This window comes from Lagenorhynchus albirostris, chromosome 20 (genome assembly GCF_949774975.1).
Source record: "Lagenorhynchus albirostris chromosome 20, mLagAlb1.1, whole genome shotgun sequence".
Lineage (NCBI taxonomy): Eukaryota > Metazoa > Chordata > Mammalia > Artiodactyla > Delphinidae > Lagenorhynchus > Lagenorhynchus albirostris.
Window position 1 is genome coordinate 46,903,566 of NC_083114.1, and position 27,382 is coordinate 46,930,947.

At 38.7% G+C, this 27,382-nt stretch overlaps 1 protein-coding gene across 2 annotated transcripts; it reads left to right on the forward strand.

Annotated features, from left to right (window-relative positions):
* On the forward strand, positions 1–26,828 carry PSMD12 (proteasome 26S subunit, non-ATPase 12). Of its 2 annotated transcripts, none has more exons than XM_060133882.1 (11): positions 1–208; positions 9,014–9,073; positions 9,162–9,290; positions 13,153–13,260; positions 14,821–14,925; positions 18,824–18,973; positions 19,061–19,195; positions 20,213–20,325; positions 21,323–21,497; positions 23,322–23,399; positions 24,369–26,828. In XM_060133882.1, exons 1-11 carry the CDS (start codon positions 101–103, stop codon positions 24,594–24,596), a joined length of 1,389 nt encoding a protein of 462 aa, XP_059989865.1. In that variant the 5' UTR covers positions 1–100; the 3' UTR covers positions 24,597–26,828. The 2 variants fall into 2 exon arrangements, with proteins under 2 accessions (XP_059989865.1, XP_059989866.1); XM_060133883.1 differs by having other exon boundaries at positions 4–208; positions 24,387–26,828.
* The last annotated feature ends 554 nt before the right edge of the window (positions 26,829–27,382 follow it).

Below are 27,382 nucleotides of genomic sequence, written 5' to 3' on the forward strand. Positions count from 1 at the left end.
CCGCCGACGCACTGCCTGAGGGGGTGCGCCGGCAGCTTCCGGTGTGAGTGACTAGTGGTGCCGAATTAGGGGGACATCAACGGACGCTCAGGTAGGGACCATGGCGGACGGCGACTTGGAGCGGGCAGATGGGCGCATCGTCAAGATGGAGGTGGACTACAGCGCCACGGTGGATCAGCGATTGCCGGAGTGCGAGAAGCTGGCCAAGGTGAGGGGAGGCCGGCTGGGTGTTGGCGGGAGCCAGGGGCTGAGTCACGGCGCCGAGCTTGCTTAGGCCTCAGGGGGCCTGCGGGCTGGAGCGCGCATCCCGCTGTTGCCTGCCCGGCCCGAGCTAGGCCTGCAGAAGTAGGTCGGCCTGACCAGGGAGACCCCGCAGCCGGAGTACGCTAGTGCATACAGCTTCCCAGAACCTCCCCAGGACAGATGGTCACTTCATTCCCTTAGGAGTTGGGGCTCCATTAGTACTTTTTACCTTTTCTTGGATACTGTTTCACGTTTACTTGAGTAGTTTCTCAGGGATTAAGGCCGCGTCAGCATTCACGCTAGATCAGAGAGTTCTCTTGCTCTTGTCGAATCAGTTTCTCTGGTTAAGTTGCGTACGCATCGTGGCGATGTGCTTGGCCTTTGGCCAGGAGAAGGGACAGGAAAGGGATAGGGACGAAGGTGATTAACACAGGACCCCTGTCCCTAAGGAGTCCGTGTACACAACAAATTACACAAGTTACGCGTGGTAGTGAGTGCCATACAAGTATGAAAGTCTTACTGGAACACAGAAGGAAGCCGTTCGTTTTTACTGGTCGGTTAAGGGAGGGTTTTACAGAGAAGCTGACGTTTGTATCAGGCGTTGCAGAGTAAGATTGGGCTGGGGAGGAGTCATCCCTGGGAGCGGGAACTGCACGAGTAAAGACAAACAGGCACAGAAGTACAAAGTAACATAATTAATGGAGGTCGTTAACAGTAGTTTAGCCCAGCTGCATATCTTCCATGAAATAGAAATTTTACTTGATCTGAACATTTATCGTGCAACATGGGATGCTGTGTGTCAGGCAACTTTGTGTATCATTTTACATGTAAAGGAACCAAGGCTTAGAGTTGTCTGTCCATCCTAACATTAGCAATAGGTAGAACCAGGGATTTAAACCTAGGTGCCTGACTAGGGTTTGGATAGTTGTTGCATCACCTTCATCAGGGAACGTTGTTAAGGGTTGTGCTCAGGCCTCTTTAAATTCCTTGATCAATCCAGCCACAAACATGTATTGCTATTCATCTGGGATGCATTCACTAATACGGTTGTTTTTGTCTCTTAAGGAGCTTACTACCTAAGTACATTAAAACATACTAAATTCAGGGGCAGGAGGAGTGTCAAGTAATACTTCACATTTAATTCTCAGAAGGAACCCTTTCAATGCTTCCCTTTTTTTCCAAAAAATAATTTAGTGGGGCTTTACAAAAGACAAGGTTAGGGAAAGATGATGAAGTTGATACACTTGTATTTCTTAGGTTCAGTACCCTAAGTGGAGGGTAGCCATCAATTCATCTCTGAGCTTTCTAGCTGCTACTATAAAGAAACATCACCAGTTACATAAAAGAAACATCACCAGTTACATAGAGGTTGGAAAACTCCAACACCTCCAGCGCAGGGCAGATAAACAATCTCTGACATTTATTGAGTGCTTTCTGCAGTGCCAGGCACTCATGTATTAACTCATTTGATCCTCACCTTAGCCCTGTGAGGTAGGTATTATTATCATTCTTATTTTATGATAGGAAAACAGTCTAAGAGAAGTTGAGTCACATGCTCCAAAGTCATACAGCTAGTAAAGTGGTGGAGCCAGGATGCAAACCCAGGCATACTGATTCTAGAGCTTCTGCTCTCACCAAGTGTCCTGCCCAGTGAGCAAAGTGTAATGAAACCTGAACTTCTGAGCACCTGCTCAAGGAAAGAGAGTAGGAACTCTGCACCTTAGGTTAATCTTTGCCAATTGCGAATGAAGGCCACGCTTTATGAACTCCTCTAATTTGAGGGAGAGACCAGGAATATGGATTTTTATATGAATTGCCTTTATATTTAGAAACTGGACACTAATCTGTTTTAAAGCACTGTTTGAGCCAATACCATGTAGATCAGACAAAACATATGTACAGGTCAAAGTCAGCCCCAAACCACCTCTTTGGAATTAATAGATTGATAGTTGCCATAAGGAAGAAACTAATTGCTTTAAAGGAGTACAGTTGTTCCAAGAACTGAGACTAGGGTGAAAAAAAATCTTCCCCTTACCAATTTCTTCTGATAGCCTACTGTGTGTAAGACCCAGTCAGTGCTAGACTTTATGGGGGTATAAAATTAGTGGACAGAGCTCTTGCTTTCAAATAGCTTATAGGCCAGTAAGAAAAAAATATTTCGCTGCTACAATTGTTCTAGCAGTCAATGTATGGCATTTATTTAGAACATCGCTGTTACGTTCAAGACAGTTGAGAAGATTTGCAAACTCAAATGCCAAATGATTTTTTGGGTGTCAAGTGGGTGATGGAAATGTTTGAAGCAGGGAATGTTGGGGCCTGTTAAACTATGTAAAATTAAAGCCATTTGATTTTTCTTTTTTTAAATTTATTTATTTAATTTATTTATTTTTGGCTGCGTTGGGTCTTCGTTGCTGCGCATGGGCTTTTCTCTAGTTGTGGCGAGCGGGGGCTACTCTTCCTTGCGGTGCGCAGGCTTCTCATTGCCGTGGCTTCTCTTGTTGTGGAGCACGGGCTCTAGGTGCGCGGACTTCAGTAGTTGTGGCTTGCGGGCCCTAGAGCACAGGCTCAGTAGTTGTGGCGCACGGGCTTAGTTGCTTCACGGCATGTGGGATCTTCCTGGACCAGGGCTCGAACCCGTGTCCCCTGCATTGGCAGGCGGATTTTTAACCACTGCGCCACCAGGGAAGCCCTGATTTTTCTCTTAAGCCACTGTGCCTGTCGAACAAAACAAGGTGTAGATATGGATTGTCTTTGTGGGGAGGCGGGGCAGGGGGAAGAGGGCTGGGGCATGGGAAGGTAGAAGGATTTTTTAATACAGACCCACAGTTTTCAACTTCTGGATTAGATAGCTGTCTTAGGGTTTTTTAGGGTATGTTTCCCTGTTTTGCTTTCTATCCCTCATTTTATATTATTTTATAGCCATTCTGCCAATCATAAAAATATATTTAAAGCATTGCATTTCTGCATTGGAATGCATGGAACACTTTAGCATACATTCTTTAGTTTTTTATTTTGAGCCCATCAATAAAACTGAAGGAAGTTTTGTTACCTTCACTTTGCTTGTGAGAAAACTAAGGTTCAGGCAGCTTCAGTAGTTATTCAAGGTCTATAGAAGAATCAGATCAAGCTGAGGTCTCCTGGCAATAGGTATAGTGTTCTTTTTGCTACATCCCATGGCTTCTTTAAGAGACTATCACTTCTGTGCTTACTTTCCTTAAGACATTTTTTATTTTTAATGTGAAAGACATTCGAAGATAAAAATTATATGTATAGAGAATTAATAAGAATGTATCAGGTGAGAATACCACATATAGCAGAAGCCTTCAAAAGTCAGACCGAAGTCTAACCCCACGTGGTATACTTGCCAAATCTAGGCCATTTGAATCTCCTACAGTTGTGACCTAGTACAGTTCTATCTATCTATCTATTTATTTATTTATTTATGCATGCATGCATGCTGCTCCTGGTCTTAGTTGCAGCATGCGGGATCTTTTCATTGCAGCATGCGAACTTCTTAGTTGTGGCGTGCAATCGGGATCTAGTTCCCCTACCAGGGATCAAACCTGGGCCTCCCACATTGGGAGCGCAGAGCCCTACCCACTGGACCACCAGGGAAGTCCCTGACCTAGTACAATTCTGTTTCTGTGTCCTAACACTCACCTAGCAAATAACAACAGTGACTAATAATGTTAGCCATCATTGCCTTAATCCTAACACCAACTCTATGCAGCAGGAACTATAGATATTATTATGCCCATATCACTGAAGAGAAAATTGAGGGTCAGAGAGGGTAAGTGTCTTTCTTAAAGTAACACAGTGGTAGATCTGGAATTTAGACTCAAGCATTCTGGCTGCAGAGCCTGTTTTTAACCATTACATTCTACTGCCTCTGTGATTGGTATTTGAGGACCCTGTATCAGATTGGTGAGATAATAAAAGTGATACTAGTTCTAGATAATAGTTGTTATTTCACCCTGGCATTAGGGAGTTAAAAATTAATCTAATGAGGGCCTTTTCTGAACTGTAAAGATGTAGTATTTAACAGTTCTAATGCACAGAAGATTCCCCTCCAACCCCTACCCCCACCGCCTGCTTTTGGATTACCGTGTATATTTGGCATATGGTTATTTAGGGACTACTTGCATTCCTTTTTTTTTCGGTACGCGGGCCTCACTGTTGTGGCCTCTCCCGTTGCGGAGCACAGGCTGCGGACGTGCAGACTCAGTGGCCATGGCTCACAGGCCCAGCCGCTCCGCAGCACGTGGGATCTTCCCAGACCGGGGCACGAACCCGTGTCCCCTGCATCGGCAGGCGGACTCTCAACCACCGCACCACCAGGGAAGCCCTACTTGCATTCTTAAATCGAATATATCCTTCGTTTCTCCCTTCTCTTTTTTTTTTTTTAATTTATTTCATTTATTTATCTTTGGCTGCGTTGGGTCTTCATTGCTGCACGCGGGCTCTCTCTAGTTGTGGCGAGTGGGGGCTACTCTTTGTTGTGGTGCGCGGCCTTCTCATTGTGGTGGCTTCTCTTGTTGCAGAACATGGGCTCTAGGCGCGCGGGCTTCAGTAGTTGTGGCGCACGGGCTTAATTGCCCCGCGGCATGTGGGATCTTCCGGGACCAGGGCTCGAACCCGTGTTCCCTGCATTGGCAGGAGGATTCTTAACCACTGCGCCACAGGGAAGTCCCTCTCCCTCCTCTTAATGTCTTTGCATTTCATTTGGTCACCTGCAACCTCTTCTCATGGTTAACACTAAAAATAAAGAGGAGGTGAAATGTAAAACAGTTTACTGATTGTTAGTAGCTTGGACAAAAGACCCCTTCAAGAAATAGGTCATTTAAAAGTATTGGATTGGCATTACATTTCAACTGTTTGTGGTTAACTTTTTATGGGCCTTTTCTTACTTGTTGAGGTTGTTTAAGAAATCATTAAAAGATTGGATCATTTAGGAGTTAAAGGACACAAACATACAGAATATACAGATACCCAACATGTATTGATGTTGAATAAACTCCTTAGTCAGTTACCTCATTGACAAGGATTTCCCCCCCCCCCCCCCCCCCCCCCCCCCCCCCCGGTACACAGGCCTCTCACTGTTGTGGCGTCTCCCATTGCGGAGCACAGGCTCCGGACGCGCAGGCTCAGCGGCCATGGCTCACGGGCCCAGCCGCTCTGCGGCATGTGGGATCCTCCCGGACTGGGGCACGAACCCATGTCCCCTGCATTGGCAGGCGGACTCTCAACCACTGCGCCACCAGGGAAGCCCCGACAAGGATTATTTTAATGAGAAAAAGGAGTCACAAGAGTCACATGTTCTAACAACTTGGTTTTGATAGCTCTGACCACCTTGTTCCTCTGAATTGAAAGGCAGCATTGAGGAGGTAGAATTGCAAGGAAGATATGTGAATAGATAGGAAAGGAACGAGGAAGATGTTTAGCCATGAGCTTGTACATGGAAGATTGGGTGGAAAAGTGGGATGATTAGAGAATTGGGAGTTGTATTTAATGAAATTGATGGTAACATTTTTCAGATAGCACTGAATTGTCAGCCATATAATTTGTCACATCCTACTTACTGTAACAGTAAGAATCAGGAATTGTAAGCCAAGATCAAGTGAATAGTTCAGGTCAATGTCAATCCATTGAACACATACTGTGTGCAGGTTGGTGTAAGGGAAACAATCAAACAATGTCCAGCCCTAAAGAACTTATAGACCACTTAGGAGGCAAGACATGCACATTAATAACTGTGGTACAAGGTATAAAGGTATAAAGATACTGGTACACAGTATCTACAAAACACCATTATATGCTTGGGCAGGTGCAGAGCACTGAACTACAGTGATGAACAGTATAGACATGGCCCCAGCTCTTACAGAGTACATTCTAGTGAGATTAGAAAGACAGTGAACATTAAAATGGAAAAGAGTTTGGGGTTGTCGACTGAAAAAAAATACACAACCTAAAAGTGGAGAATTATGTCTTATTTGGGGCATTACTGAGAACTATAGCCCAAAAAGGCAGCCACTCAGATAGCTCTGAGGGACTGTTCCAAAGAGGTGATGGAGGAGCCAGAATACATAGGAGTTTTGGCTGAAAAAAAACAAACATGTAGTTGAACATCAAAAGATTACTGCTAATCACAAAAACAGACATCTCAAGTTAATGATTTTAGTGTTTTTCTCTGTAGGGGAAGATGCAGGAGCCTGGGCTTACTGAAATCATTTCTTTGACATGCATCGTAACTATCTAGGACCAGTATCCTGTTTTACAGCCGCAACGTCCTTTGTTTACTGAAATGGCAGGTGACATTCTTTGTCCACAGGGTCATTGCAAAGCAGAAACTCAGTGGGCTGGAGTGTTAAAGGAGGTGCTGAGTGACTACTGACTTTAGAGAGCATTTTCCAAGAACGCCTTTCTGAGAAGGTGATGGTGACATTTAATGTTTTGTTGATACTGGTAGACCCCAGCTCTAGAGTGGTATGTGATTCCTTCATTGGAGGGTGCAATTCTTTAAAATGCATATTTCTGAATTAAAATACCATACAGTAAACTACATGCTGTTGATCACAATCATGTGACTAATAGTAATTACAAAAGTGACAAGAGGGGACCATCAGTAAACAGTATTTTGCATTTTAGCAATTTTTGCACTATATTTTGTTGCCAAGTAGTAACCATTTCCCTATGGAAATTACAGTTGACCTTTGAACAACACAGGTTTTGATTCTTTGATTTTTATGATTTATTAACCTTTAACTTTGGAGAATTTATAGATTTGTTCTTTGTTCTTCTGCTCTGATGGACATTTAGCCAACATTTATTGTACACGTAAACCTATACAGCTTTCAGAACTGGTGCTCCCCTTTGCATGGGAAACATTGTTAAAATGTTAGTAATTGTATGTTTTAGATTTAATTAAAATAAATTCAAACAATGCCTATACAGTGCATTTTCTGTGCTGCCTAGAAAATTCATAGCTTAAAAGTTATCTTGGAAAATATGGGAACAGTATTTTGAAAAGTCTAAACATTATTTGTGCCCTTAATTCAAAAGCTGTTTAGTTTCTCTCATCAGTAAAAGAGTAGTACTCATGTACCATCTATGAATGTCATTAAAATAAAAATAAATTTCCTTTAGGGTTAGAAAAGCGATTTATAAATGAGACCCTCCTCATCACTTCCAATTCATTCAATGTTAGTAATATCAATATCTTAAATTAATGCAATCTTTGTGCTGTGGGGTGGTTTTGTTTTTATCAAAATGTGTGGTTCCTAATATGGCTTATTTTAGTCCTGGTGTATTATCATCTAGGTTTATATTATTTGAATTTTGTTATTCCCATTTCTTAATGTATGCCCCAGGGAGAATGTTTTGTTTTTACGTACGAGATGGAGATTATTGTCAATTGATGACTTGGTATAGCATGCGTGGGTAATCTCAGGTAGGCTTTGTTTTCTTTAAGCACAATTATAATTTATTTCTAAAGTCATTGAAAAATTAAACCAGGGTTTCCTATCTTTTTACCACCAAATATCCTTCTTATTTCTCCTCAGAACTTCATGTTTTAAAATACTTTTGGTGAATTTATAAAGAAATCATTATTTTCCCATTTTTATTCTTCAAAGACACGGGTGACAGCCAGTTAAGAGTCTCTTCAGAACAAGATAAACAGGTGTTCCCACACTGAGGTGATGAATTAGAATCCAAAACAAAGACTTGATGTTTTTCTTGAGTGTTAAATCATTGTTGTTCTAGAGTCAGTTTCTCCTAGGCATTTTGAAATGTTAAAAATAGCTTGTGGGGCTTCCCTGGTGGAGCAGTGGTTGAGAGTCTGCCTGCCAATGCAGGGGACACGGGTTCATGCCCCGGTCCGGGAAGATCCCACATGCCGCGGAGTGGCTGGGCCTGTGAGCCATGGCCATTGAGCCTGCATGTCCGGAGCTCTGTACCGGGACAGGCCACAACAGTGAGAGGCCCACGTACCGCAAAAAAAAAAAAACGAAAAAAACAAAAAAACAAAAACCTTGTGGTATTTGTTTTTCTCTTTCTGACTTACTTCACTCTGTATGACAGACTCTAGGTTCATACACCTCACTACAAATAACTCAATTTCATTTCCTTTTATGGCTGAGTAATATTCCATTGTATATATGTGCCACATCTTTACCCATTCATCTGTTGATGGACACTTAGGTTGGGTCCATGTCCTGCCTATTGTAAATAGTGCTGCAATGAACATTGTGGGTACATGTCTCTTTTTGAATTATGGTTTTCTCAGGGTATATGCCCAGTAGTGGGTTAGGGCATTGACATATATACACTACTGAATGTAAAATAGCTAATGGGAAGCAGCAACATAGCACAGGGAGATCAGCTCAGTGCTTTGCAATGACGTAGAGGGGTGGGATAGGGAGGGTGGGAGGGATGCTCAAGAGGGAGGGGATATGGGGATAAATGTATGCATATGGCTGATTCACTTTGTTGTACAACAGAAACTAACACAGCATTGTGAAGCAATTATACTCCAATAAAGATCTATTAAAAAAAAAAAGTAGCTTGTGGGCCCCAAGTTGGGAACCACTGACTTCTGGAATCCTCTGGAGAAGCAGGCAGTATCATGAAAAGGAGAAAAAGACAACAGTAGTCTCTTTCCTCTAAAATAGGCTATTGATTTTGTCTTTCTGTGTCAGAAACATCTCATGTTAGACTATTATTTGGTTTTGTGTTGTTGGTGTTTTCATTGTTCATTTACCTTTTGTTTTAGGAAGGAAGACTTCAAGAAGTCATTGAAACCCTTCTCTCTTTGGAAAAACAGACCCGAACTGTGAGTAGATTATAATGAAAACCTCAATTGTCATTAATTTCATTTGACACTGTTTCCATTAACTTTCAATATATTTTCATTCTTACAGGCTTCTGATATGGTGTCTACATCCCGTATCTTAGTTGCAGTAGTGAAGATGTGCTATGAGGCTAAAGAATGGGATTTACTTAATGAAAATATTATGCTTTTGTCAAAAAGACGGAGTCAGTTAAAACAAGTGAGTTCATGATTGATCAAAAACAAATACATTCAAATTTAAATAAGGACTTTCAGAAAAAAAAACCTTTCTATGAATCTGTTTTAAATCTACTGTTAAATCAACATCACAACATTTAGAGAGTTTTAAAAAATTCTATCCATATTCTCATGACAACTGCTTTTATTTTTGTCTTCTAATCTTTATATATTTGCATATTTTTACAAAATTGTTCGGAGAGTGTTGATGCAGCTTCTATTTCCATGTCGCTCCTTCATATTTATTATTTTAAATGGTTGTGTTATAATCTGTCAAGTTGATAATCCGTAATTTACTTAATCATGCCTTTATTAAACACTTAATATTTAACTTTTTTTATTTGGCTGCGTTGGGTCTTAGTTGCTGCGCGCGGGCTTTCTATAGTTGTGGTAAGCGGGGGCTACTCTCTCTTATTGATTGATTGATTGATTGATTGATTGCTGCCTTGGGTCTTCGTTGCCGCCCGTGGGCTTTCTAGTGCGGTGACTTCTCTTGTTGCGGAGCACAGGCTGTAGGCACGGGCTTCAGTAGTTGTGGCACGTGGGCTCAGTAGTTGTGGTGCACGGGCTTAGTTGCTCCACGGCATGTGGGATCTTCCTGGACCAGGGATCAAACCCATGTCCCCTGCATTGACAGGCAGATTCTCAACCACTTAGCCACCAGGGAAGCCCCTATTTAACTTATTTTTGAGGCCATTTTCAGACATCATTTTGTTAAAAATTTCAGACTACTCATTTTGTTTAAAGATTATATATGTTCTCTTTTGGTGTTTTTGTGAAGCTGGATTTTCTTTACTGCTTTCCTGTTCTGCTTGATATATATTTAAATGATCCTCTTTAGAAATAGACTCCACTTTTTACATTTATATTTTATCTTTAAAATGCTGTTCCGAGTAGCTTATGGGTTTTTATTTTTTGCTTTCAAATGATAAAGGTAATGACATTGTAAAACAAGGTAGTAGTAGAACCAAAAAATAGAAGTACAGGGTTCTTGTCCAAAGCCCTTATTTTATTAATTAGTCTGCTGTGAGAGTGAGCTTGATATTAGAGTGGGTTAAATTATTTTTTGCAAAAAGCAAAGTTACTGTGATTGGTTTTTTTCCTTTTTCTTAGATAAGTTTACATGCATATAAAATTCACTGTTAAGAATTAACATAGATTTAATTGAGGCTCTCTAGTACATGTGAATGTGTAATTCATTTAAATATGATTTTTGCTGCTCATTTCTGTGGTTTGAGAGACTAACATGGATAAACCATCATCCTCCTCTGATTTTCTAAGAGACTTGCTTTCTATGGGACAGTTTTGAAAGGGCTACTTAATTAGAAGTCTTGGGGCAACCTGGGTTAAAATAAACAAAAATATGTGTTTTATATAGTATTAATATAAAGTTCAAAGAACATATCCTAAAATACAGATTTAATTTCATAGAGTCATAACATTTTAGAACTAGTCGAGGGACTGTTTACTCTGTTACTTTTCTAATAGAGAAACTGAATTTTATATGTAAGCCTTTTAGAATGTGAAGAAATGTGTAAGTAACCTATAGCTTAGTACAGAACATAAATCGCAAGTAATCATAGCAATCTTTAACATGTCCCAAGATTGATTTTTAAATTTTTTAAAAATTACTTGCATACATGGCAACATATAGTAAGTGACATTAGAATAGTAAAAATGCTAAGATGTATGAAAAGAGGAAGAGAAAGGTTTTAATTAAGTTTATTAGGGAAGGCTTCTTGGGGAAAGAGTTGGAGTCAGTGTTACAGCTGGCTAGTGACATCCCCAGAACTGGAACCAGAGCTGCTCTTTGTGCCTTAATATGTTATATCTTCACAGCTGGAAAGTACTTAGGGACTCCAAATATCTCTTTCCTTTTCTCATAATTATGTTTTACCTCAAACTTTTCATTTTTGCTTTATCAGGGTTAGAAATTAGTAATCTTCTTAAAATAACCTTTTCTAGATTGCTTAAGATTAACGTTTTCTAACTCACTATCACTTCAGTGCAGAGGGTCAGCATCACGCCAACTGTAACTTCACTAATGACTTCCCTACAGTTTTTTCAGGGAGCAGCAGGATGTTCATTTATCATTAGAATATTGATTTGTTTCCTTTTCTTTTCCCCATCTGGTTTCTGTTAATGTATTTTTTGCACAGCTTTTAGAATGATCAAGTTGTATGCCCTTCTAGAAATCATTATTATAATTAGTTTTAGAGGGATCATCTGTTTTGTGAGAGACTAGGTGTTCCAGAGCTTTGCACTTACTGAAGGAGTTATATTTTACAATAAAACCTTCGCCTTCTGGGACTCCTGGGAGCCTCTAAACAGCTAATTTTCAGATAATTAAGTCTGATCTGAGCTATGTGAACATTAAATGTTTTTCAAGGAAATCTTTGCAAGATATACCATGGGATTTATTTTTAAAGGTTTACTGAGATATAATTGACAGCAAGATATTCTGTTTACTTTTCTGCTATCTTAAAATATGCTTAATGTAATTTAACATTTTCCTGATGACAGAGTCCTAATTATTATTATCAATGATTATGATATGCTGTTTAGAATCTAGATTAGGGGTTGGTGAACTATGGGCCAAGGACCAAATCCTACCTGCCACCTTTGTAAATAAAATTTTGGGGGGACAGAGCCACACCCATTTGTCATGTATGGCATATCTGTGGAGTTACAAAGGCAGAGCCGGATAGTTGCCACAGGTCTTCCCTAGTGGCGCAGTGGTTAAGAATCCACCTGCCAATGCAGGGGACACGGGTTCAAGCCCTGGTCTGGGAAGATCCCACATGCCACGGAGCAACTAAGCCCGTGCGTCACAACTACTGAGCCTGCACTCTAGAGCCCGTGAGCCACAAGTAGGGAAGCCCACGCATCTAGAGCCCATGCTCTGCAACAAGAGAAGCCACCGCAATGAGAAGCCCGTGCACCGCAATGAGAAGCCCACGCACCACAATGAAGAGCAGCCCCCGCTCGCAGCAATTAAAGAAAGTCTGCGTGCAGCAACGAAGACCCAAAGCAGACAAAAATAAATAAATAAATTTATTTATAAAATAAAAATGAGTAGTTGCCACAGAGGATCCTATGGCTCACAAACTCTAAAATACTTACTGTGTAAATATTTATAAACATATATAGAAAAGGTCAGCTGACCCCTGACCTAGATCATAGACTGTTAGCGCTGGAAGAAATGTAGTACAAGCTGCTTGTGCTACCTGTCAGGGAACTGTGGGCAAGAGATGCTGAGCTTTTCAGTGTCGCATTTTATTGAGGTGGGCGTGGCTGGCTGTGGCTCCTGCTCCCCGCCCAGATGGTGGAACTGTCTTACCTTCTGCTTCTGCCGACTGTTTTTTATGGCTTCACCGACTCTTTTTTATGGCTTCACCACTGTCACAGCCACTGTTAAACTCTGCTTTTCTCTCCCCCCACCTTTCCCTGCCCTTAATCTGTTGCCACTTCTTCCATACTTTCCTTCTTGACTGTAAAAAAGCTAGCCAGCCAGCCTTCTAATGGACATTGCCAGACATGCCTCTTCCACCTTTCCTGTTGTGTAATCAGCTCACCCACCAGTTGTAGTGGAGAGGGGTAAGGTCTTTACACCTGAGGTTTTCCTAACCTTTACTGCTTTGTCACTGAGTATTCAGTACTTCTTAGCTAAGGGTTGCAGGGGTGGGGCTGGGGGAATTGATTTCTTATATTTTATTTAATTGGCAATTCAGTATCTAGAGTTGCTTGGGAAGACCAGATTTGACCACAGCACTTCCATCAATAAAATAGTTCCTTTTCCTGTATGAGGAATGAATTTAACTTATGAATGGTTTTTATTATTTTAGGCTGTTGCAAAAATGGTTCAACAGTGCTGTACTTACGTTGAGGAAATCACAGACCTTCCAATCAAACTTCGATTAATTGATACTCTACGAATGGTTACAGAAGGAAAGGTAAGTTTTCTATTAGCAGAACTCACAGTAAGTACTCAGAGATACTTATGTGTTTAAACATTTTATATAAGTACATATGTATGTGTTTATAAGATGGAATACACAGAATGTCGTCATCTTAATTTAACCCATATCTTTGTAAATACATCTCCTTCTAGTGTCTTCCCAGATGCCAGTGAATATACTGAAATAGTGACAGTCCTAGTATATCCAGATTTTTCTAGAAATTAGTGTTCTTATCCCAAATTTACATTTGGTAATAATTAAACATAAGGTTATTTCTTCACATGGCCTAGACCTGCTCAAGAAGTCTATGTTTGGGATAGCTAAGGTTTCTTAGAGCGTTTACAGTGTGAGGTTAGCTTTCAAACTTTCACTGTCTTGCCAGAATCGATCTGTATTTCTTTTGATGCCTGTGCCCCATCCCCACCCCCAATCTAGTGTTTCTCTAAACACGGCAAGTATGAAATGGTGGCTATGGTAGATACGTTTCTTTCTAGGTAGATTTTTGTGGTTTGAAGACAAAAACTTAGTTTATATATAACTTACTGTCTCTTTTGATAGTTTAGTTCATTAAACGTTTATTGAGCACCTACCTGTGTTGTGCGAGGTCCAAAATGGGCAGGACGCTATTTTTAACCTCAAAAGAGATCAATCATGGAAATAGTTACTGTGCTGGTCATGACAGTAGCAATGTGCTTGCTGTTCCCTGCAGCACAGAGGTAGGGGTTGACTGGCTGAGGACCCCAGGAAAGCCTCAGAGAGTTTATGGTGGCTCAGCTGGCTTTTTAAGAATGAATAGAAATTCTACTGGGCCAGAGCATAGGGAGAAGGGCATTTAAGACATAGGGGAAATTATATGCAGAGATATCAGAGTGAGAAACACTTAGTACATTTAGGAAAGTGTAAGCAGTTTGTTATCATTGGAGATTAAGGATTTGGGACTGGAGTGGGGAAAAGGGGTTGCTGCAGAGCAAAGGCTAAATGGGTCAGCAAGCCCAAGCATGAAAATTAGTTCCCTAGACTTTGTTAGGCTATAGTTATATTTTTAATGTTTAATTTGTTGGAAATTATAAATCTACTAGCATTACAAATGGCTACAAAAATGCTAGTAACTTTAACTTAGCAAGATCAGATGTTTTTAGAGAAAGTAGCCTTGCATTTAAAGAGAAATCAGAATGAGAGTATTGGTTGAATTATAGATAATAGACTGCATACGCTCTTTGCAAAGTGTTATTTTTCAAATAATCAGTTCTTTTAAAGGCACTTTCTGTGCCATTTATTTAGTTTTTGGTCCTGTTAGTTGTTAAGCACAGTGATTTCATACTGAAGTTCTCAAAGCAAAGTGCAAAATATGGATAACATTTTATAGAGATATTTTCTTTAAAATTATGTGATTGTGAAATGTAAAATGTCACACAGTGCTGTTGGTATGTGGAGGATAAAGTGCATGACAGCTGCAAGAGAAATACCTTGTTTGAATAATAGTTCAGTTCTACCTTTTCAATTTTAACACGTTTCTGTAGGAATTTAGATAATATAAACCTCTTGTATTTGTAGATTTATGTTGAAATTGAGCGTGCTCGGCTGACTAAAACATTAGCAACTATAAAAGAGCAAAACGGTGACGTCAAAGAGGCAGCTTCCATTTTACAAGAGTTACAGGTAAGGTGCTGCATTTTAGAGTATGTAAAATTTTACATTCAGTCAGCAGTATTTTGGGAATTTCCTGGCAGTCCAGTGGTTAGGTCTTGGCGCTTTCACTGCCGAAGGCTCAGGTTCAGTCCCTGGTTGGGGAACTAAGATCCCACAAGCCGTGTGGCGCAGCAAAGAAAAAAAAAACAGTCAGCAATATTTTCTTGTAATTGCTTATTTTGGCACCTTATCACTTTCTTCTGAACCACCAGGATTAAGAGTGAGTACTGTAGAGTGTGAGGTTGTTTAAGTAGCTGGAAGTTGTGTAATTATGGTCCCAACCAAATTTAACTGCTAAAAATGTTTTGAAGAAAAGTAGGATCAACAAATTAGTCTTAACTTTGTGCCCTTATTTGAACATTTTAATTCTCTTTAGAATTTAAATAAAACCAGTAATTCACGTTCATTTACTTATGCCTTAGGAATTTACTGTTCATCGTTGGCTTCATTCTTAATGAATATTTGATTGGTGGTCAACTTCTAGTCTATATTGGTTTAACAAAGAAAAACTCCTTCATAGTTTGCTGTGTTTCAGGACAGTTTTTAAGAGAGGCCTTAAAATGAGATAGCAGAGTGCTAAGAAATCTGAGAAAAGCCATTTCTCCTATCAGAAAAATGTACGTAAACTATGCTCAAAATTTTTTTTAAATAAATTTATTTATTTATTTATTTTTGGCTGCGTTGGGTCTTCATTGCTGCGCGGGCTTTCTCTAGTTGTGGTGAGCTGGGGTTACTCTTTGTTGTGGTGTGCTGGCTTCTCATTGTGGTGGCTTCTTTTGTTGCGGAGCATGGGCTCTAGGCGTGCAGGCTTCAGTATTTGTGGCACGTGGGCTCACTAGTTGTGGCTCACAGGCTCTAGAGCGCAGGCTCAGTAGTTGTGGCTTGTGGGCTTAGTTGCTGTACGTCATGTGGGATCTTCCTGGACCAGGGCTTGAACCTGTGTCCCCTGTGTTGGCAGACGGATTCTTAACCACTGCGCCACCAGGAAAGCCCTATGCTCAAATTTTTGCTTATAATTTTAGTTCATCAAAGGCTCCCTGTTAAGTTAAATCGATTATTTTAACTTTTCAATTATGTACCTTATCCATTTTAGATAAAGGGAAGGAAAAAAATAATACTGGAAGGAACTTGTATGGCATGCATTGTGTTTGTTGTCATTTTTAAAAACATGTTCTCTATATACTTGATCTCATTTAATGTTCACATGCAACACTGTTTTTATCCCCACTTTTCAGCCAAGGAAATTGTGACTCAAAGGAGTTAAGTAACTTGTTGGATTACCACTAGTTCTGTTTGGCTTCAGGCTCCCCACCCTGCCAAACACACACCTTTTTTTTTTTCTTTTCAATTAAAAGACTTTTTTTAAAAAATATTTTTAGGTTCACAGCAAATTGAGTGGGAAGTACTACCCACTGCTGCCACAACACACAACCTCCCCTACCATCAGCATACCGAACCAGCGTGGTGCGTTAGTTACAGTCAGTGAGCCTGCACTGACACATCGTTATCACCCAAAGTACAGAGTTTTACATTAGGGTTCACTCGCGGTGTTGTACACTCTACGGATTTTGACAAACATATAATGACGTGTCTCCAGCACTGTAGTATCATAAAGAATAGTTTCACTGCTTGTGAAAACCCTTTGGGCTCTGCCTATTTATCCCTTCCTCTCCCTAACCCTTGGCAACCACGGATCTTTTTATTTGCTCCATAGTTTTGCCTCCCAACTCTATTTGCCAACCAGGAGGACTATATGCCTCATGATTCAACATCCCCTGTGAAGTATTCTTGCCAAAAAATTAATCTCAGTTATATAACGCCTCTAGGTTTAACTGCCAGTTTTTAAGGTATACCAGGGACAGAGGAGCCTGTTAAATGATACCACAGGGACGCAGTCTGCAAACTTCAGACTCTAGAAAACTATAGGATGATTGACTTGATTTCTTCAATGAATAAATGGCAAGGAAAAAAGAGACATAAGAAACATAGCTACAAATTGCAGAGTATGAGCCTTATTTGGATTCTGAGTTGATTAAAAAAATAAATGAGACTATTGAGGAGTGAGTAGATATTTCGTGATATAAAGAACTTTTAGGTATGATATTTTTTTCAGTTTATCTTTTAGAGATACATATTGAAATATTTATAATATCTTGTCTGAGATTTGCTTCAAAGTAATTGACACATGGAGAGTGAGTGAACATGTCAAAATGAAACATTGATGGTTCATTGTGTGTGTTTTTATTTTCCTTAAGAAATTACAAAGGAGAATTAGTGTACATAGAGTGCTTAGCACAGTGCCTGGCACACAATATGTTGACTAACTATTAAAAAAAATAACGAAGGACAAGACAGTGAAATAAAAACATTTCAGACCAAATTGTAGTAATAATAGCCTTACTTCATTCTACTTTGTAAAAGTGTCATTCTAGATGTTATAAATCATTTATAACATATGTATGCCAAATATTATATTAGTAACTTTTTCATAGTGTTTGATATAATTGATTCTCTGTTATATTTGTGGGTATCTACTGTAACTCTACATTCTGCACCCATGAAGGGTCATATCAGCCTTGGCATCTGAATTTTCAAAAGACCTGTGCCTCTTTTTTGTATAACGGTTTCAACTATTATATAGTTAGCATTGCAACTGATATCTTTTTTCATTTTTAGAATTGTCATTTCCTTATTAGCCATTAGGAAAATGCAAATTAAAACCATGATGAGATACTACTACATGCCTATTAGAATACCTAAAATTTTTTTTAAAATACTGACAATACCAAGAGCTGGCAGGGATGCAAAGCAGCTGGAACTCTCATAGATTGCTGATCGGTATGCAAAATGGTGCAGCCACTCTGGAAAACAGGTTGGCAGTTTCTTATAAAGTTAAACATACGCTTACTATATAACCCAGCAATCCCATCCCTGGGTACCCAAGAGAAAGGAAAATTTATATTCACACAAAACTTGTCCACTAATGTTCAGAGTAGCTTTATTTGTGATAGGCAAAAGATTGAATCAACCCAGTTGTTCTTCAGCAGGTGAATGGATAAACTGGGGTTCATCCATGCATGGAATACTACTTAGCCATAAAAAGGAACGAACTGTTTGATTTATACAACAACTTGAATGAATCTTATTCAAAGCATTATGCTGAGTAAACACAGTCTCAAAAGGTTGCATCTTATATTCGACATTCTTGAAAAGACAATTCTGGGGGACTTCCCCAGTGGTCCAGTGGTTAAGAATTCACCTTCCAATGCAGGGGATGTGGGTTTGACCCCTGGTCGGGGAACTAAGATCCCACATGCTGTGGGGCAACTAAGCCTGTGTGCTGCAACTACAGAGCCCACACACTCTGGAGCCTGTGCGTCACAACCAGAGAGAAGCCCGCGTGCCGCAATGGAAGGTCCAGCGTGCTGCAACTAAGACCCGATGCAGCCAAAAATGAATGAATGAATGAATGAATAATAATAAAGAAAACACAGTTCTGTGGTATTAGAGGACAGATCATTGGTTTTCAGGGGTTATGAGTGTGACTGTAAAGGGGGCATGTGAGGGAGTTATGCGGGTGATGGAACTGTTCTGTGTCTTGATTGTGATGGTGGTTGCAGAAATCTGTGCATGTGTTACAATTCATAGAACTTTACACCAAAAGAAAAATATCCGTTTTACTATATAATAATTTTTTTAAATTGTAATTTCCTGGAGGAAACTAGCTTTTTATATCACCATCAACACTCAATATGCGTGAAGGTTCATATTATTTATCAGGTGTGAATTTTTAATGTCTATTTAATTTTGTTGCAATTTAAAAATATTACTAAAGATTATACTCTTGGTTGGGGGCTTACTCTGCTAGGTAGAAACGTATGGGTCAATGGAAAAGAAAGAGCGAGTGGAGTTTATTTTGGAGCAAATGCGGCTCTGCCTAGCTGTGAAGGATTACATTCGTACACAAATCATCAGCAAGAAAATTAACACCAAATTTTTCCAGGAAGAAAATACAGAGGTAAGCCTATCTCTTACTATAAGTTTACTTTGAAAATGTTGGGGGGAAACCCTGTAAACCCCAATTTATTTTGTCAACTTTTTTCAGAAATTAAAGTTGAAATACTATAACTTAATGATTCAGCTGGATCAACATGAAGGATCTTATTTGTCTATTTGTAAGCACTACAGAGCAATCTATGATACTCCCTGTATACAGGCAGAAAGTGAAAAGTGGCAACAGGTAAGAATATAGTCTTAAACTTGACATTGATACTTATTAGGAAGAATTTGCATTTTTTGAAATAATTTTAACTTCAGTAATTACACGCAATTGTGTGGTACTGCTTTCTGTTCAGTCTGTTGAAAGTTCACTATATCCTTACTGATTCAGATGAATTATTTATGGCCTTTGAAGAAATGTAGGCTTACTATTTAAGACATGTACAGCAGGTTACCTTCTAACAAAGGTCACAGATAAAGACCTAGCATTACTTTGGAAAATTATTTTGCAAAGTTTGTGAATAAATTATATGTGGTTTCCACATTTTTGCTGCTAACTTGTTATAAGAACCTTTTTTTATACATTTATTTAAAAAAAAAGTTTGGGGGAGGAATAAATTAGGAGTATGGGATTAACAGATACATACCACTATGTATTATATAAAATAAACAGCAAGGAGTTACCCTATAGCACAGGGAACTATAGTCGATATCTTGTAATAACCTGTAATGGAAAGGAATCTGAAAAAGAATATATATATATATATATGTGTGTGTGTGTGTGTGTGTGTGTGTATATAAGAAACTGAGTCACTTTGCTGTACACCTGAAGCTAACACTAAGTAAATCAACTATACTTCAGTTTAAAAAAAAAAGCCAACCCAGGTAGTAATTCAAATTAGCAAAGATTCGGGAATTCCCTGGTGGTCCAGTGGTTAGGACTTTGTTTTTTCACTGCCGAGGGTGCAGGTTCGATCCCTGGTCGGGGAACTAAGATTTCCACAAGCCGTGCAGCACAGCCAGAAAGGAAAAAAAATTAGCAAAGATTCGCTGCATTTGTTTTATAATAGTTTTATGAAAAGTCAACATTAAAGAAAAGCACTATGAAGAGCAATCTGATAAGGTTTTCCCCCTGACTTTTGATTACAGTATTAAAAATGAGTATATACAATTATTCCATGAATTTTCACTTTCTGCCAAAGTTTCCATTTTGTTTCTAGTCTTGTATGTAAACTGTTGCATTGTACAACCTTTTTAGGCCCTGAAAAGTGTTGTCCTTTATGTTATCTTGGCTCCTTTTGACAATGAACAGTCAGATTTGGTTCACCGAATAAGTGGTGACAAGAAGTTAGAAGAAATTCCTAAATACAAGTAAGTACTTTTATAATTAGTATAGTATGTCTCAGTAGAAGCACCGTTTTGAAAGAAAATTGGTTAACCTAAGTGTATACTTCTTAATTGGTTACTGATAGATTGTATTAGAGAATAAAACTAGAGAAAATAAAGTGTTTTTTTAGGACTACATTTGAAATTAATGCAGTGAGGTTATAACACTCCATTCTAAGCCACTTATCAAGTAGAAGTCTTAGTTCAAACTCACTTTTGTTTAATTAATCATCTGATAAATTTTATCATTTGTAAATGTTTGGAGCTTTGTGATTTTCAGAAGTAGATGCTTCTGAAAATCCATTATATACAACATGGGCTTCGCTGGTGGCACAGTGGTTAAGAATCCGTCTGCCAGTGCAGGGGACACAGTTTCGAGCCCTGGTCCAGGAAGATCCCACATGACACAGAGCAACCAAGCCCATGCGCCACAACTACTGAGCCTGTGCTCTAGAGCCCGCGAGCCACAGCTCCTGAGCCCGCGTGTCACAACTACTGAAGCCCACGCGCCTAAAGCCTGTGCTCCACAACAAAAGAAGCCACCGCAATGAGAAGCCCGCGCACCGCAACAAAGAGTAGCCCCCCGCTCGCCACAACTAGAGAAAGCCCGCGCGTGCAGCGAAGACCCAATGCAGCCATAAATAAATAAATAATAAAACAGACATAGGCTTTATCATAAGCCCATTGTGCTTTTTTTTTAAGCTATTTTTCTTTTATCTGTTTCATTAGTAAGTTTACAGTCAATTAGTCCAGAGATTGGCAAATACAATAGAGGAGATAGCAAAATGATAAGTAGGGGAATGTGCTTTTCACAATTACTGTGGAAAAAATGGTAGTAAAGTTGGTAAAATAAGTAATAACTTGTATCTTGTTCTACAAACAAAACTGTAAAAATCCTCTTTGTTGATATTTTAAAATTTGCTATTAGATGCAACTTAATTTTTACAGATTTGGAATATATTAAGTTTTATTTAATTTACAGGGATCTTTTAAAGCTTTTTACCACAATGGAGTTGATGCGTTGGTCCACACTTGTTGAAGACTATGGAATGGAATTAAGAAAAGGTTCTCTGGAGAGTCCTGCAACTGATGTTTTTGGTTATACAGAGGAAGGTGAAAAAAGGTGGAAAGACTTGAAAAACAGAGTTGTTGAACATGTAAGGATCTGGCATGATGGAGATGACAATTTAGAAGTAAACTTTGGCAAATTTGAGCATAAACTTTTATTCCTCAAATGTTTCTTTTGGATGTTATGTCTTTAATTCTTCACTTTAGGATTTTTTTTTTCTATGCCCAATGTAGTAGTGATGTAAATTTGTTGTTCAGATGTTTATTGTCTTATTTCCCAAAGCATATCAGAATTTATCTTACCCCTCTTGTCTTTTTTTCCCCACCTCTTTTTAGCTTTTCAGAAAAGATAACTGTGTTAGCATGCTGCATTTTGAGAGGACCTCTCAAGAATCCAAAGTTTTATAGCATATAAATCAGAAGGAATTTCTTAAGAATGTGAGGGATGGATGGGGGTGGAGGGAGTGTTTTCTTTCTGGTACTCGCTGGGTAGTTTTGGAAATGGGTAGCATGTCTTAAACCTGACCTTTGATCTTCTTGGTGTCACTACAAATTGAATTATGTCAACATTCATTCATTAACAAACATTTATTGTGAGCCTTCTATATGCCACACACTGTACAAAGTGCTGGGACACATGGGAGAATAAGACATGGTCCCTACCTTCAAAATGCTTAAAAATAAATCACAGTGGAAGATGCATTTATAAATTATGTATTATGGTACAAGTATACATGTACTAGAGGGGAGCACAAGGAGAGAGTTGATTGGTTCCACCATGAAGAATGGTCAGGCTGGATACATAGGAATCGATGTGGGAGGTAAGATTTGTGAGAAGAGTATGTAGTCAGCAGGCAGACAAGGGAGGGCAGTCCCGGTAGGCAGATGGGATAGTCTGCGCTGGGGCATGGAGGCAGCAAACCAGCAGGGGAACTTGAGGACCTCCAAGGAAAGGGCTCAGTGAGAAAGGAAGTTGGAGGTACGGAAAAGGGCTGGGTCGTAACAAAGCTGAGAGGATAATGACCAGGCTTGTATTTTATAAAGATTCCTCTGGGAGGAAGTGTGAAGAGTGGATTTGGAGAGAGAAAAGACTGGAGATGAGACTAGCTAAGTGGCTTTATGGGCTTGAATTAAGGCAGTAGCCAAGGTATTGAGGAAGAGTGGGTGGAATGGAATTAACTGTTTTAAAGAAGAAAAGTAATAGAATTTGGTCATTGGTTAAATTTAAAGGATGAAGGAAAAGCGGGGAGTCTTGAGTGATTCTTATGCTTTCTGAGAGGTTGGAGTTGCCCTCAGCCCTGATTAGAGATGGGAGGAGGTGCAGCTTCTTCAGAGATGAGCTCATTTTTCTCCCCACCATCCCCCTTTTTCCTTGTGAGTGCTGCTGCTTTGTTAATAACATTAAGAATAACAAAGGGGCGTCTCTCTAACTTTAGCACCACTTCCAGTGAAAATTAAGAGTTTAATTTTGAGTTATCTTTACATAGTTATAATGATGATAAGGTAGCGTTTTGAGATGATTTTGATCCTTTAAAAATTTTAGCCTTTTAAACATTTGTGTCATAATTAGAAAAACTTAACTTTAGATTCTTGCATTTAGCAAACATATTTTAGTATGGTTACAACTTTTAACAACTAATTTAGTTAAGCCTATATTTTGACTATATATATTTTAAAAGAGTTGTAGAGTGTACTCAGAATAACTAGAAATAACTGCAGAAGCCAGAATATCTAAATATTTAGTTTCGTTATTGACATTTAGAACCAGCTTCATTCCAGTGGTGGACTATAGCAAAATAAAAGCTCTGAGCATTTGACATTTTAACTAAACCTATTTGGATATGAAAACAAATGGGATGGGCTTTTGGCCTTACTGACAGCTGTGTCCTCTGTGCTCTATATTCTCTCCTCAGAATATTAGAATAATGGCCAAGTATTACACGAGGATAACGATGAAGAGGATGGCACAACTTCTGGATCTGTCTGTTGATGTAAGTAGTAAACGTTGTTTGTAACCATTCATTTTGAAAATCAATTGACTTGTAAAAATTGAGCAAGAAAATCAATTTTGTTTTATTACTTAATTTTAAGTTTAGGTGATAGAAAGTTTCCCCAAGCTATCTTGAATACCAAAGAGTAGCCTAAATAACAAGTTTATAGCTACATTAATATTATTTATACTAGTTAAAATCTTCACTTAAATATGGTAGTTTTACAGTGATTAATTTGAAGATAAAGTATATATTTCTGTAATAAATATGTCTAGGTTCCCAAAAGTGAACTGTAGAAATAAAACATATGAGGGAGACGTGACTGCAGTTCACCTGAAAAGGACCCAGGACATGTTAGAGGGATATCATCTTCAGGTCTGGTTTTCATGTTGGTAAAATGTACAATAACAAAGAGATAGGAGTTAAGCAAAGTGTATAGTAATGGTCTGAAAAACCATTTCTGTCACCAGAAGGAGTCTGGCAGTTTAGCTGAAAAGGAGGAATTGTGGAATGTTGGGGTTAGAGGGCTTGATCCTCGGTTAGTTCATTAGCTCTTCTCGTTTCTGGACGAGGGTGCCTGGGTCCTTAGAAGTAAAGTGCCTTCTCTTTGGCTACAGAGTTGGCAAGTGGCAGAGCATATATTCTAACCCACCATTTCTAACTGAAACTAACTGTATAATACTGCCTTTTAGGGGGAAACGTAGAAGGTAGACCAAATTGCTGGTGGCAACAGGTTCTTGGGCAGTACCCACAGCATTAAGTTTGCCGGGAGGTTCAAACTGAATGCTGACTTTGAGTGTACTCATTCTAATCATTCCCTAGACTCTTAGTAAAATAAGTACATCATTTCAGGAAATCAGCAGTTTCTAACTATTAATGAATTTTAGCATATTCTTGAGTGAAGAGTGTAGAGAATGCTTTCCTTAAATTTTGTTTATTGATAATTAAAATTATCTTGTCTTAACCCAGTTTGTCTCTCTCTTGCAGGAGTCAGAGGCTTTTCTCTCGAATCTAGTAGTTAACAAGACCATCTTTGCTAAAGTAGACAGGTTGGCAGGAATTATCAACTTCCAGAGACCCAAGGATCCAAATAATTTATTAAATGACTGGTCTCAGAAACTGAACTCATTGATGTCTCTAGTTAACAAAACCACACACCTCATAGCCAAAGAGGAGATGATACATAATCTACAATAAGCGTCTCCATGCCCTTAGTGCTTCTAGAAAAGAGTTAAAATTGGAAGTCATTAAAAAAGAAAAAGACTTTTATGGGGTATATGTTGGGTTTTTTTTTTTTTTTCTATTCTCAGCTCTTTTGTCTAAAATTTAAAAGCTAGTGAACATGTTTGAGGCCCCTTTTGATCTTCAGTTCCTCGATTTCATTGTTAACTTTGCATGTGCAATTGGTGCAAAAATATATAATACATTTCTATTGTCTGAGTACTCAAAAAATTGTCATAACTTACCTAAATACGTTATTCTATCATTTGAAACCTTTTTAGCTACTATTTGTTTTCATTCAGCTAACAACCATAACTATAATAATAAAAGCAGTATATGCACGTTTACCTTCCATGGTTACCTGTGTTTCTAAACATTTTGTGGGATAGTGATTTAAGTGTTTTTTAAATAAAATTAATTTTGTTGTAAAGCTATTGATTATTTAGTAGAATTTAAAAAGCAGCATAGAACCTATAAGAACATTTGGGATAAAGTTGTGACTTGTGAAGAATTTGTATTTTAGTATTGTGGTAGAAAGTCTCTAGACTGAGTGTGTACAGAGCTATCTGGTAGGCTATAGACTTTTTTTTTTTTTTTTGAGTCAAGCTAGTTTCAGTCACAGTAGCTTATTGTTACCCCCTTTCCCTGACTTGACCAGGTGTTGAACTAATTGTGTTGACAGAGGTTAATACACAAGGTCATTTTTATAACTCCTTTGTGGCTCTAACTTCCATGTGTAATTACATCATTAATGCTCCAACTTCATTCTCTCCTATAGGAACTTTAATTCCATTATATGCGTGCTAGATAACAACCTAAAATGCATTAAAAATGACCAAAAAAAAAAGAGACTTCAGGCCACCCTCTTGGCAAATGGTATAGTGTTGACACTTTTTTTTAAACAGAATTAAAGTAGTTTTACTGTTAAAAGAAACATCTGAGATCACTTACTATGAGCAAATTTTAGAAGTTTTAAAATTTGATTTCAGAGAAAATGGAAACAGGAAACAATGTTAGGTTATTTAAAATATGTTTAAATGAAGAAAGTATAAGATCTTTTTTTTAAAATACAAATAGAGAGGGAAAGGCATTCTGGAAACAACAGTTTTCACAATTCATTTTCCATTTAATGATCACTAAATCGTCCTATTTCGTGATCCCAGGGCTGGGGACAGTTGTAGAACCTCTATTGTGAATAATAACGTAGTATTAATCTAATTTTATTCTTTGGAAATTTAATGTATTGGTCACATTAATAACAATATCTGCTATCACTTATCTTTAAAAACTATCGAAAAATATGGCAAGGTAAGAAACATCAGAAGTTTACATTAGCAGTAAGAATATAGTTTTTAATTTTCTATTGAATGAAAAGGATGGAAAATAAAATCATTTTGCATTGTTAATTTGTAAATTGAGTTGGAACTAATTTGAATTCTAGCTTCTCATTAACTTCATCTTTCTAGGGACTCATTCCCCTTGTACTTGCCAAACCTAGACTGTTTGGCCAAATATGTTTCTGTAAAGATCTCAAATGCTCCTCTTCTTTGTTTTTTATTTTAACATGCTCACCCTCAAACTAAGCTTTTTGTGTGTTCTGATTTGGCGCCATTTGTAACTGTGTCCCAGTGACCAAATCCCACTTGACTTGATTAACTGCTCATCCATTGTTTTTTCTGTCCAAGCAAACTTAAGAGTTATTACCAATTTCTCGTGTTACAAAGAAGAATCCATTAGCTTAAGGCAGTAAAATATTTGAGATGTTCTGAACCTAAAATCCTGGCTCGCATTTCTGACCTAAAGCTGGCATGCATGAAAAGGTTAGAACCACTTTGTTTTAATATGGAGAAGTGAATACTTGACTCATTGTTTTCATTAGGTTACTAACCAGCAGGAGAGGTGATGAGCCACTGTTTTTTTTGTTTGTTTTTAATGAAACACCTTTTACCCTTTCATTTCTGTATAATTTATGTTTTTATTTTAGAGTTCAATCATTATTTCTGTAATTATCAATTTCCATATGCTTTTTGTTGAATCATTGAAAAACATCTCTAAAATTCATACTGTTCCATTCTATCTCTTAAGTGTTAAATGTATGATAAAAGAACATATTTTAAATTGTTTCCAGCTTCTGGATATAGCTGCAATAAAAGCACTAATTTGTGGATATTTAAGAAAACCTGGAGAATAAACTCATACTTTAAAAGATCACTTTTTTCAGTTCTTTTACTGTTTATAACAAAAAGCCACAGATACTTTTCAGTTTTCTTTCTAAGTCATGTTACCTCTCTAATCCTGGTTTGTTTTGTTTTTTTTTTTCCGATACGCGGGCCTCTCATTGTTGTGGCCTCTTCCGTTGCGGAGCACAGGCTCCAGACGCGCAGGCTCAGCGGCCGTGGCTCACGGGCCCAGCCGCTCCGCGGCATGTGGGATCTTCCCGGACCGGGGCACGAACCCGTGTCCCCTACATCGGCAGGCAGACTCTCAACCACTGCAACACCAGGGAAGCCCTCTAATCCTGTTTTTAAGCAGTGAGAAAACATTTTGTACATTGCAACAGGTTGGCTTTTTCCCCTGGATTCTTTCTGATTTGGGGTTGGTGACAGGCTGTGCCTTATTGTGCTTTGACCAATGGTTCTCTCACTTAGCACACATGCGAATCACCTGGAGGGCTTGTTCCAACGCGGATTACTGGCCCCACCCCCAGAGTTTCTGATTCAATAATTTTAATTTCTAACAAGTTCTCAGGTGACACGGATGCT